Raw genomic sequence first — 17,622 nt, forward strand, 5'->3', positions numbered from 1 at the left:
CGCTGTGATTCGCTGGTCATTCATTTTGAACCGCCTCTCCGCTTCTCTGATTGGTTAAATTATGAAAGGCGGGGTCACCAGAAAAACTGCATAATTAGCTGTCAAACGGACAATCATGATAGGTTGAATGATACTAGCATGTAGCTCCATCCAGTAAGAACTTATTTGGAAGCAGAAAATAATATTTTTCAACCACTGTTAATTACAAGGGTTCAAGTTTAGGGGTATTCATTCCCACAGTAACAGATTAGCTGAAACTTAACGGGTTAGCAAACCCTTTAAATAAATTATCTAGCTTTCTCTCACATTTAACAGGTGATTAACTAAACTATATATGAAGATATTCCTGTCTTTGTATATAGGTTGAAAACTGTTGAAGTTTCCAGTTTATTTTTCCCAAAGATAAAAGGCATTTTTCCTCCTCAAATGCACTTGAAGCCATTCAAAGTCAAAAGTCAAAGTCAAATTTATTTGTATAGCACATTGCATGTACAAAACAATTCAAAGAGCTTTACATAAAATAAAAGCAGTGTAGCGGGGAGCGGAAAAAGTATTAAAAATATGTAAAAGAATATAAATAGAGAGGAATGAAATAATTCAAATTAATAAATAGTCCCGATAAGTTTAAATATACTGTGCAGATTTCATGCATAGACACGAGAAAAGAAAAATCCAGGTTCAGAAGCAATATAAGAATGAAGGACATAAACTTCAATAATTTCTGCATTACATTGTTTTGTAAAAGTATCTCAAAGAGAAGCATCGCATCAAAAAATCATGAAAAACAACAAAGAATGAAATATACAGTATACAGGGGGGAAAAGTAATAACTAATAACGATAATAATATGGTCCTTTACGTTTCACTTGACTGTATGTCAGCATTGTATGATGATATATATTTGACGTTTTAGTTAAATACAGAATTAGCAGGTGAAAATGTGTGCTTTGCATTCAGAGCCATGGTTCACTAACTTCTAACTTTATACACAACATGACTGAAATTTGGCAAGCATTACATTGGATTTTTTGCTGACCCAGTTACAGCGAACATCAAATCTCTCCTGCAGCAGAATTACCATATGACATAATGTTAAAACTACAGCAACCTATGTGTAAAAAATGCAAAGAACATTTCTAATCAAAATAGTGAACTCCACCCTTCTTTGGGGTTTGAACAATCTGCCCCTTTATGAGTTCCTACAGATGACAGGTTGCCAGTCCATCACAGGGCCACACAGAGACAAACGAGAACAGTTTTAGAGACAAAAATTAACCTAACCTAACATGCATAATTTTGGATGGTGGGAAGAAGCAGGAGTACCTGGAGAGAACATGCAAACTCCACAAAGAAAGGACACAGGTGGGGATCATACCTGCAACCCTCTTGCTGTGAGACAACAGTGCTAACCACAACACCACCGCAAAATTGAAAATGTGCTGAAGTAATCTTAAGGATACTATAGTATGTGTTGCGCAAAACTGACATTTCCTTTGATGCAGCCCCACCGTGGATTAAATATCTGGCTCTGCTGGAAAGCTCAAACAAGAGACTAAATCATGCTGAAATGGAGTAATCCCCCCTCCATCAGAAGAGCATCAAAATCCTGTGTAAACAGAATATTTGAAATAACTGTGGAGTATGAGACAAATATCAATCAAACGAAAATCGTTGTTAAAAAAATAAATATGGTTAAAACTCTTGTTTTCAATATGGAAAATAATCCTTGTTACATCAGATTTAACAATGCTTATTTAATCCATCAGTGGTAAAACTAAGTTTTAAGAGAGCTGATAATCTTCTATATAATCAAGTTGGAGGGGACTTTTTCCTGCCACGCTCAAATCATATTTATTGCTGCCCTGAGTCATATTGCCTTGATTCAATTTGGACAAGTAATGGTATAGTGTGCCATACCAAACCCGTGATTAGTGGTCATGTGTTGCAAAAAAAAAAGACTTCTTCACCCTTTGTTGCCATGGCTGAATATATTCAAACTTCAGACACCGCAGACACTGGGACTTATATGCACCAGTGTGGAGTTTAAGTCTTCCTTCCCTCTGCAAATCCTCTGCTGCACAAACATGAAACATTACTGCCTACTCGTACAAACTGAAACTGCTGATAAAAGATGGAGTGACTGGATCAGTGAGTCATGCTAAGTATTTGTTTTCCTCATGTTAAGGTACTGGTGTGGCACAACCAGTCCATCAGGTCAGTGAACCTGAAACAGAAACAAATGAAAACAGTGTCAGGTTAATCAGTCTAAAATAAAAAGCTGTCAAACAAATTTCAATCACTGAAACACTGAATTCAAATCTACCACTTACAAACATTCAGATGAGCCTTCCTAGACAACTGAGTATATTCCATGTAAATCTCGCTTCTGCATTACTGGATTTCCTGATTTAGGCAGAAAATCAAGCTGTAGAGCTGCATTCCTCTACAAAGGGAGTGTACAAGTGAGCTGCAGCCCCTCCCCCCGAGCAGCCTACTCAACAGCAAAAAGGTGGAGAACAAAGCCACTTTTATTCCTTCGAGATGTGTTCTCTTAGGACCAGAACTGTAAAGAACTACATCCAGCCTATTTCTGCCTGCTTACTAAGGTCAGGATGAGACCCAAGCTGAAGGAATTACAAGGAGAGCCTGCGTGTGAATGAGTCCGCTCTGATTGGGAGTAATGGGTGGCACATGACACCCTTTGCTTTAAAAGAGTCTGCTTAATAGTTAACATCATATAACGACTCTGGAACTGGTGACCTCTGATGAAACTTCTTCCATAACTGTCGATTCATTGCATGCCACAGGAGCATTGCTCCACTTTGCTCATTTAAATGTTAGTTTATCATGTGAGTTCAAAACAAAGTCAGTTTTCATATTGTGGAACAGACTTAAAAGATTGAGAGACCACTTTGGTTTTAAAGACAGACTTTTTCAGTACCTTAATCATTTAAAAATTGTAGACTGGCATTTGCAGTTTGAATCAGATAGTTACCAGTCATTTTTGGAAGCAGCATGAAAGTAATAAAACCAGTCGAACCTGTTCAGCAGTGCCAGGGTTTTTAAAAAAAGATGTGATCTTGAGGAACCACTTGATGTAAGATTAGGTATTGGGAAATGTTTTCACTGAAGATTGCTCTCCAGTTCCAGTATCCTTCCTCCCCTCTGTCGTAGATAATCTCCCAATTCCTATCACAGAAAAGCATCTTTGCAGAACACAGAGTGATATTTCATAAGATGATTTTGGTTCTCGTGGTCTGTGAGTCATTTGGGTGTGTTTTGTTTTTTGGGGGGCAAATTCATAGAGGGCTGTCATGTGCCTTTCTGTGAGAAATGGCGTCTTGAGTGCTGCACAGGTAATTGTTATGCTGCAAGGTTCTTCTTTCTCCATAAAGCAACATTGATCTCATTTATGTGCATTGGCCTGTTGGTTATCTGTCTTCCCAAGGCCCGAGATAAGTAAGTAGGGCTGCGTCTGTTGGTGACTTATTCCGCTGAAGAACGATTGAGGCTACTCTGCTATCAGGCGCTTTCAGTGCCGCAGAAATGTTCTTGTTTCCTTAATTAGGTCTGTGATTCCATACAATTCTTTCTCATAGGATGTATTTCTCTTAAACTCATGGGTGTGGTTTTCCCTCTGACAAACATCGTCAGCTGGTAGATCTTAACTGTGATCTGCTACAATAACCAACTGCGGGACCTTATAGACTAGTGTGTGGTTGTATAATCACCAAAGGGACAAAGAGCCTGAATACTTACATATATTTTATATTGCAGCATGTAGTTATTAATAAATCATGATAAAACATAAACTGTTATACACACACACTCATAGATATGAGTACGAGTAAAAAATGAAAATAAAATAAAAAATAAAAAAAACGAGTACAATGAAGATTATAAAAATAAGTACGGACAAATGTACACTGACCGGCCAAAAAAAGCCTGATGAATCTCGGTTAATGTCGTGATGGAAAATGCCCATGCCATTAGAGAAAAAAATCTGCTGATGGAAAGATCTAGTCCTTCATTATATTCAGGTCATCAGTTTAGATCATTTTTTGGGAGCATAATGTTGCTGAACTTACACCTGGCCAAGTGGAGAAACCCCAGCTCCATTGCTTGGTTAAATCAAAGTAGTATTTTTTTTTTTCAAATAAGGCTTAACAAAGATATCAAGCTTAAGAAAAAAATTTAAACTGTTAAATGCAGACCAAAAAAGGGGTTTTGGTCTTTATGTGGCTTAAATTATTATTATTATCATTATTATTGTTGTTGTTGTTTATGGGGCATTGTAGTGCTAGGAATGTTGGAATAAATTTCATGCTACTTTAAGTCCTTTCAGAAGCCAGTTCGTACCTGGTATATCCCGTTGAGAATATGGTCAAATGCGAGGGTTCCAGCTGATAATTAACCATATGGTGGTGTCAGTACTTGATGTCATATGTTTGTATGGTTATGCTAACCTGCGTTTATAAATGGTTCTGAATAAGCCTTGTGCTGTTGTATCCTTATAAATATCCGTTATATTTTATCATCAGTTAGATAATGGGCCATTAACTTAACATCCTGTACAACTTCCTGAACATGACTTTCTACACTTCCCAGCAGCGCCCCCCTCCGTGTCTCAGTGGCTGTGATCACGTGTCATCAGCTACGATTCGCTGAAGTTGTAGAAAAGTTTGACAAGACTACGGAGTCTCTAGAGAGAGCTGACAAAAACCAAAAGACGAGAGATTTTGTTTTGTGTCTTCTGCGGGGAAACGATGGAATCCGTCGCCCAGGTAACGGCGCGTAGAGAAAGAGTCTGTACGGTTAATGGCGTATATGAATGGAGACTATTGAGGGGAAAAAAATAGATCTGTAGCCCACCTTCTTAGCAGTTCAACCGCTTTCTCCTAATCTCATTTCTTTATTTTTCATCAGAAAGTTCTGACCTCGGGATTCAGTCTTGACTTTGGACCCTTGAAGGAGCCTTTGGCATTTATCCGTTTGTTGGAATGGGTAAGATTTAAGATCTTTTTTACCATATGGCCTATGTCAGGGTGTTAGTATGCGTGTGTAATATGAGTGTGTGCGTGTGTTTCGCATGGATTGTCCATGCCAGGCCAGAGAAATACCTCTCAAACTGATTACATTGTGTTGCCTTGTGACCCTCTTCACGCCCAAAGAATCGAAGAAACTCGTCGTTTGTTTTTTTTTAACCGCAAAACCTTCGCATTATATGTGGAACGCAGCCGCACAGCAGCTCAGTTTATCTTATCAGAGTAAATAATGCGCAATTATGACTCAGCTGGAAGTTAATGTTTTAGCATGCCATTACCCAGTGTAACTCCGTGTTAAAGTTTGCACTTCGCTTAACGACAAGTCTAATCAAATAATGTTACTTCTTCTTTCCACCCTCCACCCCTGATGATGAAACGCTGTTCCCACTATTACTCGGGGCCGTTAACGTTTTTAAACTCAGTGACTTTCCCCGCATTGCATCTTCCATTGCTAGTTGGTCCTTTACACGTGGAACAACATTGCAAAGAATATAATCCCTTGGAAATAAACGGAATTTTTTCTAAGTGAAGAGCGTAATAAACAGATCCAGAGGTGGGGAAGATATTTTCCATTATGATTTTCGACAGCTTTGTTTTGCTTTGCACTCTGCACAAGCTTCACAGTGATGGAATCCGCTCATTAAGACTTCCTGCTGCACAAAATATAAAAGGAAGTGTGATTGCATGCGTTTATCGGTTTGATCAGCACCATTGGACATTCTCATTTGCCAACGGTGTCTCCTCTTATCCTTCCTCTGCGGTTTCAGCTGTTCTCTATATTCGCCTTTGCTACGACCGGCGGTTACAGTGGCTCAACCAGCATCAACATCCAGTGCCAAGGAAAAGCCAGTGAAGAAATACACGCAAATTTCAACTATCCTTTCAGGTGCGTGTAAGCAAACATATAAATCGTGTCTCACTTCCTAAAATGTAGCGCCAGGTTTTTAGAGGGTGTTCTCTCCGTTTTCACTCAGGCTGATGCAGCATCCCTATAAAGTCCCAGACTGTATAGTCAACCAGACTACCACCACTCCCGCCTTCCTGACTGGAGACCATTCATCCTCTGCACAGTTTTACGTCTGTATTGGAGTTTTGGCATTCCTCTACAGCATTGCCACACTCGTCCTCTATTTGGGATACCAGCACCTGTACAGAGAATCGAGTCGTGTCCCCATTGTGGTATGTTGTTTTTGTCAAATGCTTGTGGTCAGCTAGGGCCTCCTACAAATAGCTCTGAGGTTAGAGAGATGAGCAATTCAAGGTGAATTTCAAGCAAGAATGCTTTGTAAATATTTGGGGGGGGGGGGGGGGGTGACCTGATCTAGTGTTATTTCTTATCTAGGATTTACACAGGTGGTATATATCAGATTTTTATTTTTTCTTTGGTGTTTAATCTGCTATCTGAAGATGGCAACTGGCTCTCTGGAAGCTCCCTCTATATTGGAATCTGACTTGGGGTCAGAGAAAAAGCATGTAACAGAGCCATGTGAGTGAGAGGGTGTGGTTTGCAAATGGCCACGGGAGTTATTGCTTTTATGCAGTCTCTGATTATCAAAAGCTCTCCCAAGGTTTAGTTAGAGTTTCTTTGCTATAGAGTGCCCCTCACACTGTGGCACACATCACACATATGAATGATGTATAAATATGTTTCTGATTCCTTCGATTTTCATCGTGGGATCAGTTATGATATCCTGTCATTTCTTGGAGTCTAATACAGTTTCATTATTGGTTAAAAACTGTGCATTCAGCTTTCTTAAAATACACAGGTTAAAACATGAATGAAATGCAAACATTGGGCCTGTTGTCAACTTCATAAAGCAGAGGCTTGGACCTGGGGAAATAGGTGTCTACATCCATGTTTTATGTGCAGACTACTGTGGTGTTCCATGTAATATGCATATAGTCTGTTTCAACCTGAACCAGAAGAATGCTTATAGGTGTGTTAAAGTATGACTATCATCAGTAATAGCAACGACAAAATGGACAGCCTGTTCACAGTTTCCTAATGTTGTTAGATCTTGCATTGAGAGTCGTGTTGGTTTTACACTGATAACGTATCTTTGCTGCTCTGTAAGGACCTGTTGGTGACAGCAGCCTTGGCCTTCCTCTGGTTAGCATCATCCTCAGCTTGGGCCAAAGGCTTGACCGATGTGAAATGGGCCACCAGTCCTTTGACAATTGTTAGATTACTTGATGTTTGCAACAACAAAAACAACAACTGCAGCGCAGGAGCCGTGCCGCACATGGGCCGATTAAATGCCTCTGTGGTAAGTTTCGTGCAAATTTCTCTTTAAAAACAGACTTTTGTGTCCAACTGTAGCACCAGATATGTGACTTGTCTTATGTTTTGGCAGATATTTGGTTTTCTTAATCTCATCTTGTGGGGAGGCAACTGCTGGTTTATTTACAAGGAAACACCTCTTCACAAATCAGCCAACCAACCTGCGAATGTGGAGGGGGGACTTACGCCATCATAACTAATCAGCTTCCTCATCTTCCTCATCTTCCTCGTTGTCTAACATGTGTCATTGCTTTAGTCCTTTCAGTAGTAACTGTAAAACCAAAAACATTTAAGGAACTGTACACATTTCTAAATCGGACTGCACTTTTTTTACAGGATTGTTTTTTATTATTGTTTTTTATCTGGACTGTGTCATCTCCCGATTCATTTGAAAAGGTACTAAACAGAAACTAATACAGGAAATTGAGGCGGTCAAGCTTCACATTGTTATTGTTACTCAGTTTATGTTTAATTGCATTTATTGAAAGGATAGCCCCATTAGATGTGGCATCTTAATTTCGTCGGGTTCCTGAAGACAAAAAGGCATCTTAACTGCTCTATATGCAGGAATCCACAAAGAAAGATGCTACTGCCGAGGCACAGTGCATCATATCTGCCATCTGCCAGTCTTTGTTTAAAACTCAGGTCTATTAGGTGTATGAATTCCAAATACCTAATTTGTGTAAAGTACTCGAACACATTTGCTCACAACACAGCGATAAACAAACTTCAGCCCCATCCTAAAGCATACCAAATTTAACTGCCACTGTGAGATTATTTATAAAGGTTGAAAGCAATTTTATTTAATCTTCAATGTGTTAAGTTATGCCTCAACTCATTATATTACGATGATAAGTTGTTTAGAGTAACAGCGGAATGTTACATGCTGAATGTTTAATGCAGTGTTTCATTTATATCGGTGTAGTGCATGTTGGCTCATTATGAATTCAACATTTGAGGTTGTTACAGTTCTGAAAAAGAAAGCATTTTTTTTCCCGTTATTTTTTCATTTGTCCAATATCTATATCATAAATACCCCACCAAGGCTTTACGGTGTGTCAATACATTTGTACTGGTTATTGCCTAACCTTTGCTAGCTGTTAGTTGCTGTTAATTTTTTTTGTTTCAAACAGTAGATCCATCTCTGTGTTTTGCTCCTAAATTACTGTGTTCATTTCATCTCGCTTTTGCCTGGCTTCTGTCTCCTCTTTTTTGCAAGGGAAATCCTTCAACCTGGACAAGTGTCATTGAGATTCGATTTGTTTAACAAGAGCATCTGGCAACACAAGTTGTCCTCTCTATTTCTGCCGATATTATGATTTCCCTCTTTATCTAGTCTTGCTTAACGCAAACGCCTCTCTCCTGACTGGAGCCTCTGATACAATTAAAAAAAGATGTCTGTGTGTGTGTGTGTGTGTGTGTAACATAAAATACTGTGCATCATTAAAATAAGAGAGCTGCATTTGTTGTTATGTCTTATTTCATGACTTATTCTTTTCCCCAGTGTAGCACACATACAGTACATTAAGTGTTTGTCACACAGGTAAATAATACACCACACGCTGTGCATACAGTGAGATTTACAAAGTGGATTTAAATAGTTGTGCCACACCGTTTGACTCTTTGAAAAACATCACGCAGCAACTTTGGTCTTTTTAACTCCCAACAATAGGGTATGTCATAGGACTGATGTGAGTTCTTCCATTTCCCAAAAAACGATATTGTCTTAATCTAGTCTAGAAAAATGTGTTTGCATTGCCTGTTTTCGAAGTCACCACATTTAACCTTTGTGTTTAATTGTTTCTAATATTTTACAGTGAATATCCACGTAATCTGACCAAAAAAAAGACAAGCGCGAAGTTGTGTTTATATTTTCGCATCTCTATTGATTTTTAACTGTTTATCTATATATGCTATATTCCTATTCTCTCAGATGTTCACGTGATACGTCCATAAAACGTTATAGTTTTCTAACAAAGCGTTTAGGACCCAATCACAATGGGTCGGGTTTAGCGCGGCCGCGTGCCCAGAGGCGCGATTAAGATGCGCGCGAACCGAATGTTTACCGTGAGCGCGCAAGTGCAGCAATGGCCGCCTTGGATCGGCGAAATCTTAATCTCGACGATTTTGTCGGATTAAATTGGAGTTGCTTGGTAGACGGGGTGAATATTTTACCGTCTGACGGTGAGTCTCTCCCCGTTGCCCCAAACCTGATATCCATCATGTCATAGCATCAGTATCGTGTAATTTATTATTTGTTACATGTACACTGAGCGCATCCCAAACAAAGGACCCGCTGGGTCCTAATGCGGGAGGTCTATAGCAATAGTAACGCATATAAACATATAAGACTTTTCATTTTATTTTTATTGGCCTGAAAGTAGTAAATGAGCGGAAAAAAGTCTCAAAGGTAAATTCATACAGGTAAATTCACACTGGTCGGTCAGTTATACAGGAAAAACAACGATTGAGTTTCTTGAATTTCGTTCAGTCTGCTAGTAGAGCTGATATACCACCTCAGACCACCTTGCTACGATTGGATTAGATGACAAGAAAGCGGAGAGAAGCAAATATGACACAAGACAAATTACACGAGACGAGTTTTATGTGAATAACTTTGAAATAGATGAGTAAACTTTTTCCTCACCCCCTTGGAGCTGATGAGACATATTCTGGGGTTTTACCAGCAAATATATCCAGATAACCAACCCCTTTACTTGGAGGGACGCTACATAAATGTCCCAGCACATTTTTAACAGTTTTTGCCTTGCCTGCCTGCAGCTGAATCCTGTGTTGAAGATGGCAAGTACGATATGCACCACTCCGAAACCATGACCCTGGAGAAAGAAGGTGAGGATTTGAGGACATGAAACTAAAGAACTCTTGAGTACACCCAGGAACACCTCATGCTGATTTCACCCTCTTGCATTCTTCTCTGCAGATATGCATATGTTTGGCCACTGCCCAGCACGTGATGATTTTTATTTGGTGGTGTGCAGCCACTGTGGACAGGTGGTGAAACCTCAAGCCTTTGAGAGGCACTGTGAAAGGTGGCATAGTGCTATCACAAGCTTATTCAGTCGGTCATCCACGCTGGTTGCTGAACAGCAACTTTCCCCTGATCAGCCTCCTTCAAATGTTCCCTCTTGTGTGGAGAAGCCAGAGGATAGATGTGTTGAGGGCAGTGCCCGTTCCTCAGCAGTGTTACCTCGCCACCAGTGCTGGACAAATAATGACCTAGAGGATACAGTAAGGTACTATTTACAGTTATGAGATGCTCCAAATGGCCTGGTTTGCCTGGGATATAGGCAGCTGTAGGTGGGAAAACATCACTATTATTAGTAACGAGGGAAAACAACGAATCAAACCCATTGAAATGAACACTAGATGCTGTAGCTTTATTTAGAAGTGGTTGAATCTCTCTGACACAGTTGGCTGGTCATCAAAGAATGCATGAACAAAACGATCACATCTTAAATGCAGAATATGCCACCATCTAATCTAATTCAGAAAAGGATCTTTGAATTTTTTTTCATTTAGAAACTGCATAAACACCAGTTTTGAAGCATAAATGTAGCTTGACTCACTCAAAGTTAATAGATTAGGTGTGTAGTTTACATCTTTGAGTACATCTGCAGTTTGCCCATCAGAGAAATGACCTCTCCTCCCTCACCACCCATCTTCTACTCTACTCTCCAGGGCTTCTCCATGGCACTCAGGTGCCCTGCTCCCCGGTGAGCCTTCCCTCGCCACTTCTCTGTCAGAGAGTCCCTCTTTGTTAAAGTTGACAGCTGTGGAATCCACTGAGTGGACCTGTCCTCGGCGAGGGATGAGAACCTACAACCGGATCAAGAAAAACATCAACAGTAAGCCAGCTGTTCATACTACCTACATTTCTTCCTCTGCTGCTTTTCTGTCACCCTGTTCGCTTGTAGTTGATTTTATCTGGCATCTGTTCACAACAAAAAGTAACTCCAGGACACTTTAAATGTTTATGAATCCAGTCATTCACTGTAACCGAGCTCCACAACAGTTGGCTGGAAAAACTCCACACGTCTCCAAACTGGAAAAGACTTCCCAATTGGTGGCTTATAGTATGTGTTATACTGCGCAGTATGCGTTAAAGTGTGGTTTGATGTAATATTCGTCCTGCTGAGCATTGATCATGACTGTCTGCGTCCCACTGGTGCTGACTGAATACTGTTTCTTTCCCACACAGAAAAACAATGTGGGCTGAGCAAACACTGCAGCGTTCTGGATCCAGAAAACAAGAAGCTGTGCAGCCGGCAGCCAACATGCAGTGTAAAGTCCATGGACATGGTGTTTTACTCAGCTTTGTTACCAGCACAGTATCTTTATTTTTGCTCATGCTCAACAATGATGTTCGTGAAAAAATGACCACAACAATAGAATTTTTCTTTGGCTTTCTTTTCATTTCCTTTTCTGTCTTAGTAGTTGGATCTTTTATATTTTATTATTTCACACAGAAACATGGTAGGTTTCTGATTTTCCTCTGATTCAATGTAAAATGCAGATTCTTTTTTTTTCTCTTGCACAACTCCCTCACAGAATGATTTCATCCACCAGCCGCAGAGAGCACAGAGTAAGCTTAAGATTGTTGCTCAGCTGGCAGCGGAGCCGAGAACAGTCTCGGGTCAAGATATGGAGCAACATCTGAACGATGTTGATGCAGATGTGACGACTCTGGGTGGCAAATGCAACTTCAGAAGCAACTGCCTCATTCTGAGGTATGACATATGTTCTTTATATGTAAACTGAGTTGATTTTATTCACTCAGATGCTTCTGCAGATCATTACTGGAGATTTAGCAGTTCTTTAAGCTGAGAGTTGAAATGGAGTCACAATGCAAACTTCTACCACAGTGTTACAAAGTGATGCAGAGTTACTGCATTTTGTAGAACTGCAGCTTTCTTAATGTAATACAGTCTTCTTCTAGGGTCGAGACATTCTTCCTGCACTGAAGCCAGTCTCATCTGGTGCCTATTTTACACAGCAGATAGTGGAAATAAGAAAAACAATCATTACTTTGTAATGTCATCTGGGATACAGATTGTGTCATCCTGACGTGTTCCGCTCAAATAATCTGTTTGTACACAGGACCTGCTGTTGTTGACGTCTACTCTTGTATAACTCATCATTTTCTTTCTGTCATTTCTGTTGTCCTTTCGTCTTCACATACCTCTAGAAATCAATCAGAAACCTTATCAGAAGAGGACGGTAATGGCGCTGTGAAAGTGGAGGTGCAGCCTCCGTACCCTTTCAACCAAAGCTCGCTCTCGAGTGAAGACAGTGAAGTGGATGAGGAGGAAGAGGGAGCCAGAGATCTTCCTGCTACACCCCGGCACCCCAGACCTCTTGGGGTGAGTGCAAACACATACATAAGTGCAGCAGCAGGTGGACTGAGATGTGTAAACATGTTCAGAAGAACTTTTGCAGGGCTGTTCTTTTGGGAAATGCTCATATGAAGAAGTTGTACGAACGTAGAGAGTGAAATTCACAAAGCACATTGTGTCGGGTCTCTGGATTTTGTTCAAATTCCTTTTGTCAGATGTGGACATTTACTCCACTGTGAGGACATTTAATTGTGTCTGTGCTTCTAACGTTGTTTCTGTTTTGTAGCTCTGCACTTTTGGATGCCACACTTTGGGTTGTAGCATCTTCACTTTTGACCGGCGTTTACACCACCTGAGGTTTGCCCTCTGTGCCATGATAGAGCATCATGTTAGCGCACACTTGTGGAGGTGAGTGTGGTCGTTGTGCATCTGGCAGGTAGGTCACCTACCTGAGTCCATAAAACTGTAGGGTACAGTTCTGCAGCTTAGTCTGGTTTCTTCTCTGTATGAGTTGACATGTTCTTACATATCAGTGGTTCTGTCGAAAATTCATTGAATTGTGGTGTTAGATGCTCACTGGTGTCAGTTTGTTTGGCGCAAAACACTGCTATATTCTGGCATTTGCTGTCTTTGCCTTGGGATTGAAGTGGTGGTTGCATTACCTGGTTTTGATTTTATGGGGTGGCCATGTCTCAGGTCGTACAGTGGTCGTTTGCCACCTCCTTAACCCCCTCAAGAGCAAAAGGGTTCTTGGGCAAGACACTGAACCCCACACTGCTCCCTAAGTGCTCATCTGTGTGTGAGTGTAGTGGGGGGTTTATGAATGACGAACATATTGTAAAGCACTTTGTAGAATCGAAATTAGGTTAAAAGGGGCTTTACAGCATTAAGAAAAATCCCTTACAGTGTATTTTCTACGTCCTAAAGGGGAAAACTTAGACTGTAGTGCAGTGTAATTTGTGGGATGCAACGATTTACTGGATCAGCAGTTTTGATAAACCCGAGGAGAACTTCTTCAGCTGAATATTTTTTCATTAACTTTCAGGAAAATGCCTAAGGTATCATCAGGTCTCGGGTCTCATCACGTCTCACCTTCATATATAGGAACATCTGTCAGGGCTGGGGTCAAACCCACTACCCTCCGTAGCATTGAGTCTACCTCACTGGGACAGCTGGAGGCCAAAAGTCCGCAGCAGAACTCTCCCAGTAGCACATCGCCTTACTCCACCCCCTCAGCAAGTCGTGGGTCTGGCAGACGCCACAAGCCTGTCAGGCCACCCAGAAAGCCTAAGCTGATAGAGGTGGAGCTTTTGCAAGATGCCGATCCATCACTGAAAGCTGACAAGCTGTTATACAGTGTTGAAAACAAATCATCTGGAGACACTGGGGGTTGCCCCCTTCAGCAGAAGGACCCGCCTCACATCCCTTCCTGTCAAAGAGCAGACAAAAGTAACATGTCACAGGAAAAGAAGCCAACGGTTCCTCCGCCCCTGAGGCCTACTGAGATGTTTGGTTTGGAGAAGTGTTCCTCGGGCGCACTAACCCACCACGCCAGCAGAGAGAGCCCCGCAGAGGTTCAGCAGAGTATGGGCAGTGAACACAGGGGTGTTGCTCCGAAGCGTAAGACCCCTGTGCCCCGCAGTTCCTCTCTCAACAAAACTTCAAAGTATAAATGTTTTTCCTCTGTTCTACCGCCCCAGCCTCGTCTTCTGGAAGGGTGATAATTCCAAGGATGTGCTGTCTTGGGGTTTGGAAAAAACATCACTCTTAAGGACAAGAACAGGGCTTGGAGTTTGTTTTTATGAAATAATTAAATGGGCTGCTTTCTATCATTTATGTTGTGAGACCCCTCATACAAAAGCCATCCATGGCACCATCCTTCTTCTTCATGTGATCCTAATTTTGTTTTTTCTTTTAATGGTAAATAATTAGTAGGTTGTTTACGTCTCATCTTTGCAGCTATTAGAGCCAGCCAGCCTTAAAAAAACCATTCACACAAAAGGTTTCCTGGATTCCACAGCAGCTGCCGGTATTATGATTGTGTGCATGTGTGTGTTTTTTTATATTTATTTTCACTTTTTTATGAACATACTGTATATCAGGAATTTGTATGCACTTTGTTGTATTTGTAGAGTACTGCTTTTTTATGTGACTTAATGTAAATGTCTAAAAACAAATGCATACCTCAGTTTTCTCATTTTGCTGCTAAAAGAAAACCTGTTCAGTGCCAGAATGATTCCTCAACTCTTATTCTCCTCAGTTTACTGTTATTTCACCTTGGTTCTCGAGTAATAAAGCATTAAAGACTTTAAAATTGTAATTTTGATTGAGTTTGAAGGTTTTCTACTTTCCCCGGTTTTATCATTTTCATTTTCCTGACACCAGATGGTGCCAAATTAAAAGGCAGAAATCTTTTCCCCCTCCTTTCTATCCAGGTACACAGTATAAAAAACTATGTTTTTAATTTAATTTATTTAATCTGTTTTATAAAAATGATATAACTTGCACATTTGCTTGCTAGCCATTTTGTTTATTATATTCTAATGTAGGGACCGGCACACGGCATCTTCATGGGTTCTGTTTTATTTAACAGATCAAGATCATTTTATTTGTAATAATGAATCTTATTAGTGACGAGCTTCTGAATGGAAAAACTTAATGGTGCTCTATTAAGACAGCTTGATGGACTTTTAGCCACTTCTAGGTTCTATAAACAAACATGTATTAACCCATTAAAATGGTTCTGCTCAATTGACAAATAGTAAAAAAAATAAACTCTGACCTTTTCACTCTGATAAACTGTAATATGTTATAGGAAGCTTATACCCGACTATCTGTGTAGCTCTATTGTCTGTTCTTTAACAGGTCATTTTCAATTCAATTGTATTTAAACTATACCAAAATAGTATTTTTTGATGATTCTGGCATAATCCACAATATTCCATTAAATACCAGTTAGGTACACAAAAATGGCTGTTTCTGGTTAACAGTTGGAGACAGAAATAAAAACAGACAGCACAAAGTGGAAATCTTTATATTTTATTTAGTAAAATGATAGTATATCTTTTTCCTGTAATGCCTACTGGTTTTCACTTATCCTGCTATCAGAGTAGCTTTGAAGCATACCATGCAAAGCCATTATATACTTTAGCTGCAAGGACTGGCAGTGACCAACATCTCATCTTTGAAGTTAATAAATGTGCTTTCAGTGCTGTTTAAAGCCCACTTCTTGTCCTGTGGACATGCTTGTGGGTAGCACTATGTTGAAGCTTTTAACCTCACCATCTCATCCTTGTGCCCTTAATTGCTACTAGATGAATGGAGATGTGTGCCAGGGCGGCGGGAGAGCACTCTCCTCTGTTATCTGTGAGAACCGAGTGAAATCGCCACCACTGTGAAGAGAAAAGGGCCAAAAAAGTGTGCAGATCTCTAAACCTAAGATTTGGTCTTATTGATACTGAAAATGTGACACGTTTAGCATTGCAGTCATTGAGTATCACATCACATGATATTAGAGCTGACATGGCCCTGAGAAAATCTATTTAAGAACTGCCTATAAAGCCATAAAAACCAACTCATGTTTCAGGAGTATATTGGAGAGATCGCTCGATTTTCCCACTTCTGTAGCTCTGTTGGAGAACACACCTCCCTACATCATCTGACATAACATCTGTCAAGTAAAGCACTGTGTTTTTAATTGCTTATGGCTTTATGAACAAAGTCAAATACTGAATGATAATAACTGGTGGCTACATAAAGTACTCACTGCTCATTAGGCTGCATCAGCCTAAGTTATTTAAAAACTGGCACTCTTCCTATGCAGCTTTGGATACATGTTCAAATCTATTCTCTGTTAAACCAAATTCTTCACCAGTCAAAGATAAAATGTGCCCTCTTTCAATAGAAAACTAAGTTCCACCCTGCTTAAAAAATAAACATTTATAGTAAGACTTGGGTTTTGAAACAACTAACAGTAGCACAGCAGCAGACAAAATGCAAAATGAACAACATTGGAATACACAAGAATACAGTCAGTACACTGGCAGAACATAGTACACAACTAAGAAATACTGAACACAGAAGGTGACTCGCAATACGTGTATAAATAAAGAAATATATATACATATATATATATGTATATATATATATGTATTGTATATATAGATATACAGGAAGGCAGATTTGCTTTGGAAAGAACAAAGCCACTCTTCTTCTTCTTGTTAGAATTTTCTAGTTACTCAGCACTCAGTTCTTGTCTATGCAGGACTGAGACATGTATTTTAAGGAGGCAATACACAGGGGTAGACCACCACTCAGCCACAGTAGATATAATAGAACTGACACTGTGTTCCAGAAAATGCACTCATCTCCACAATGGATGGGTAATTTACTGTGCTACTCAACAGCCACAATATCCGTGCATGATATCAGCCATTAGCGTCTCGTGCTGTCCAGGGTGGCCACTCCTTGAAATCTCATAAGGGAACAAATATATGAGCAAATATGTTTCTGTTCTTAATGGTAAATCTTGAAATCCTTAAAGTATGACAGATCATTGGCAAAGCGCAATCAATCTGCATTTGTGCTAAATGTGTCTTTTTTTAAGTACGTCTTGATATTTTTGCTGCTGTCTATTCCTCCACCTGGTATTCAAACGTGTGACAGAGTGAAATGATTCACACACCACCTCTCTGACAAGTGTGACTTCCTTCCTCACCCACACAGGAGATGCTGCGGTGCACACAGCAACTGTGAATATTCCATCAATTTTGCGTAAAAAAACATTGCATCCAGAAATGTGTAAATTGATATTTTTTCTTTTAAATGCCAGATGTGATTTTATGTAATTAATTCTGATGTATATCATGGAACTTTCTGAGCAGGAACTCAAAAGCATGATCAAGTCTGAGATTATGAAGTACTTTCGAACCATGACTCAGTT

The 17,622-nt window shown here is 40.0% G+C and overlaps 2 protein-coding genes across 2 annotated transcripts; both read left to right on the forward strand.

The window, feature by feature from the left end:
- Positions 1 to 4,622: 4,622 nt before the first annotated feature.
- On the forward strand, positions 4,623 to 8,440 carry sypl2b (synaptophysin-like 2b). Its single transcript, XM_072367294.1, has 6 exons — positions 4,623 to 4,784; positions 4,927 to 5,004; positions 5,813 to 5,931; positions 6,020 to 6,224; positions 7,121 to 7,312; positions 7,400 to 8,440. Exons 1-6 carry the CDS (start codon positions 4,767 to 4,769, stop codon positions 7,520 to 7,522), a joined length of 735 nt encoding a protein of 244 aa, XP_072223395.1. The 5' UTR covers positions 4,623 to 4,766; the 3' UTR covers positions 7,523 to 8,440.
- A 964-nt stretch (positions 8,441 to 9,404) lies between these two features.
- Positions 9,405 to 15,013, forward strand: atxn7l2b (ataxin 7-like 2b). Its single transcript, XM_072367822.1, has 9 exons — positions 9,405 to 9,510; positions 10,108 to 10,176; positions 10,268 to 10,580; positions 11,026 to 11,192; positions 11,546 to 11,646; positions 11,896 to 12,074; positions 12,533 to 12,707; positions 12,967 to 13,088; positions 13,726 to 15,013. The coding sequence occupies exons 1-9, from the start codon at positions 9,414 to 9,416 to the stop codon at positions 14,399 to 14,401; spliced, it is 1,899 nt and encodes a 632-aa protein (XP_072223923.1). The 5' UTR covers positions 9,405 to 9,413; the 3' UTR covers positions 14,402 to 15,013.
- Positions 15,014 to 17,622: the final 2,609 nt, after the last annotated feature.

Source organism: Leuresthes tenuis, unplaced genomic scaffold, assembly GCF_036924035.1.
Source record: "Leuresthes tenuis unplaced genomic scaffold, fLeuTen1.0.hap1 SCAF_16, whole genome shotgun sequence".
NCBI classification, from domain to species: Eukaryota; Metazoa; Chordata; class Actinopteri; order Atheriniformes; family Atherinopsidae; genus Leuresthes; species Leuresthes tenuis.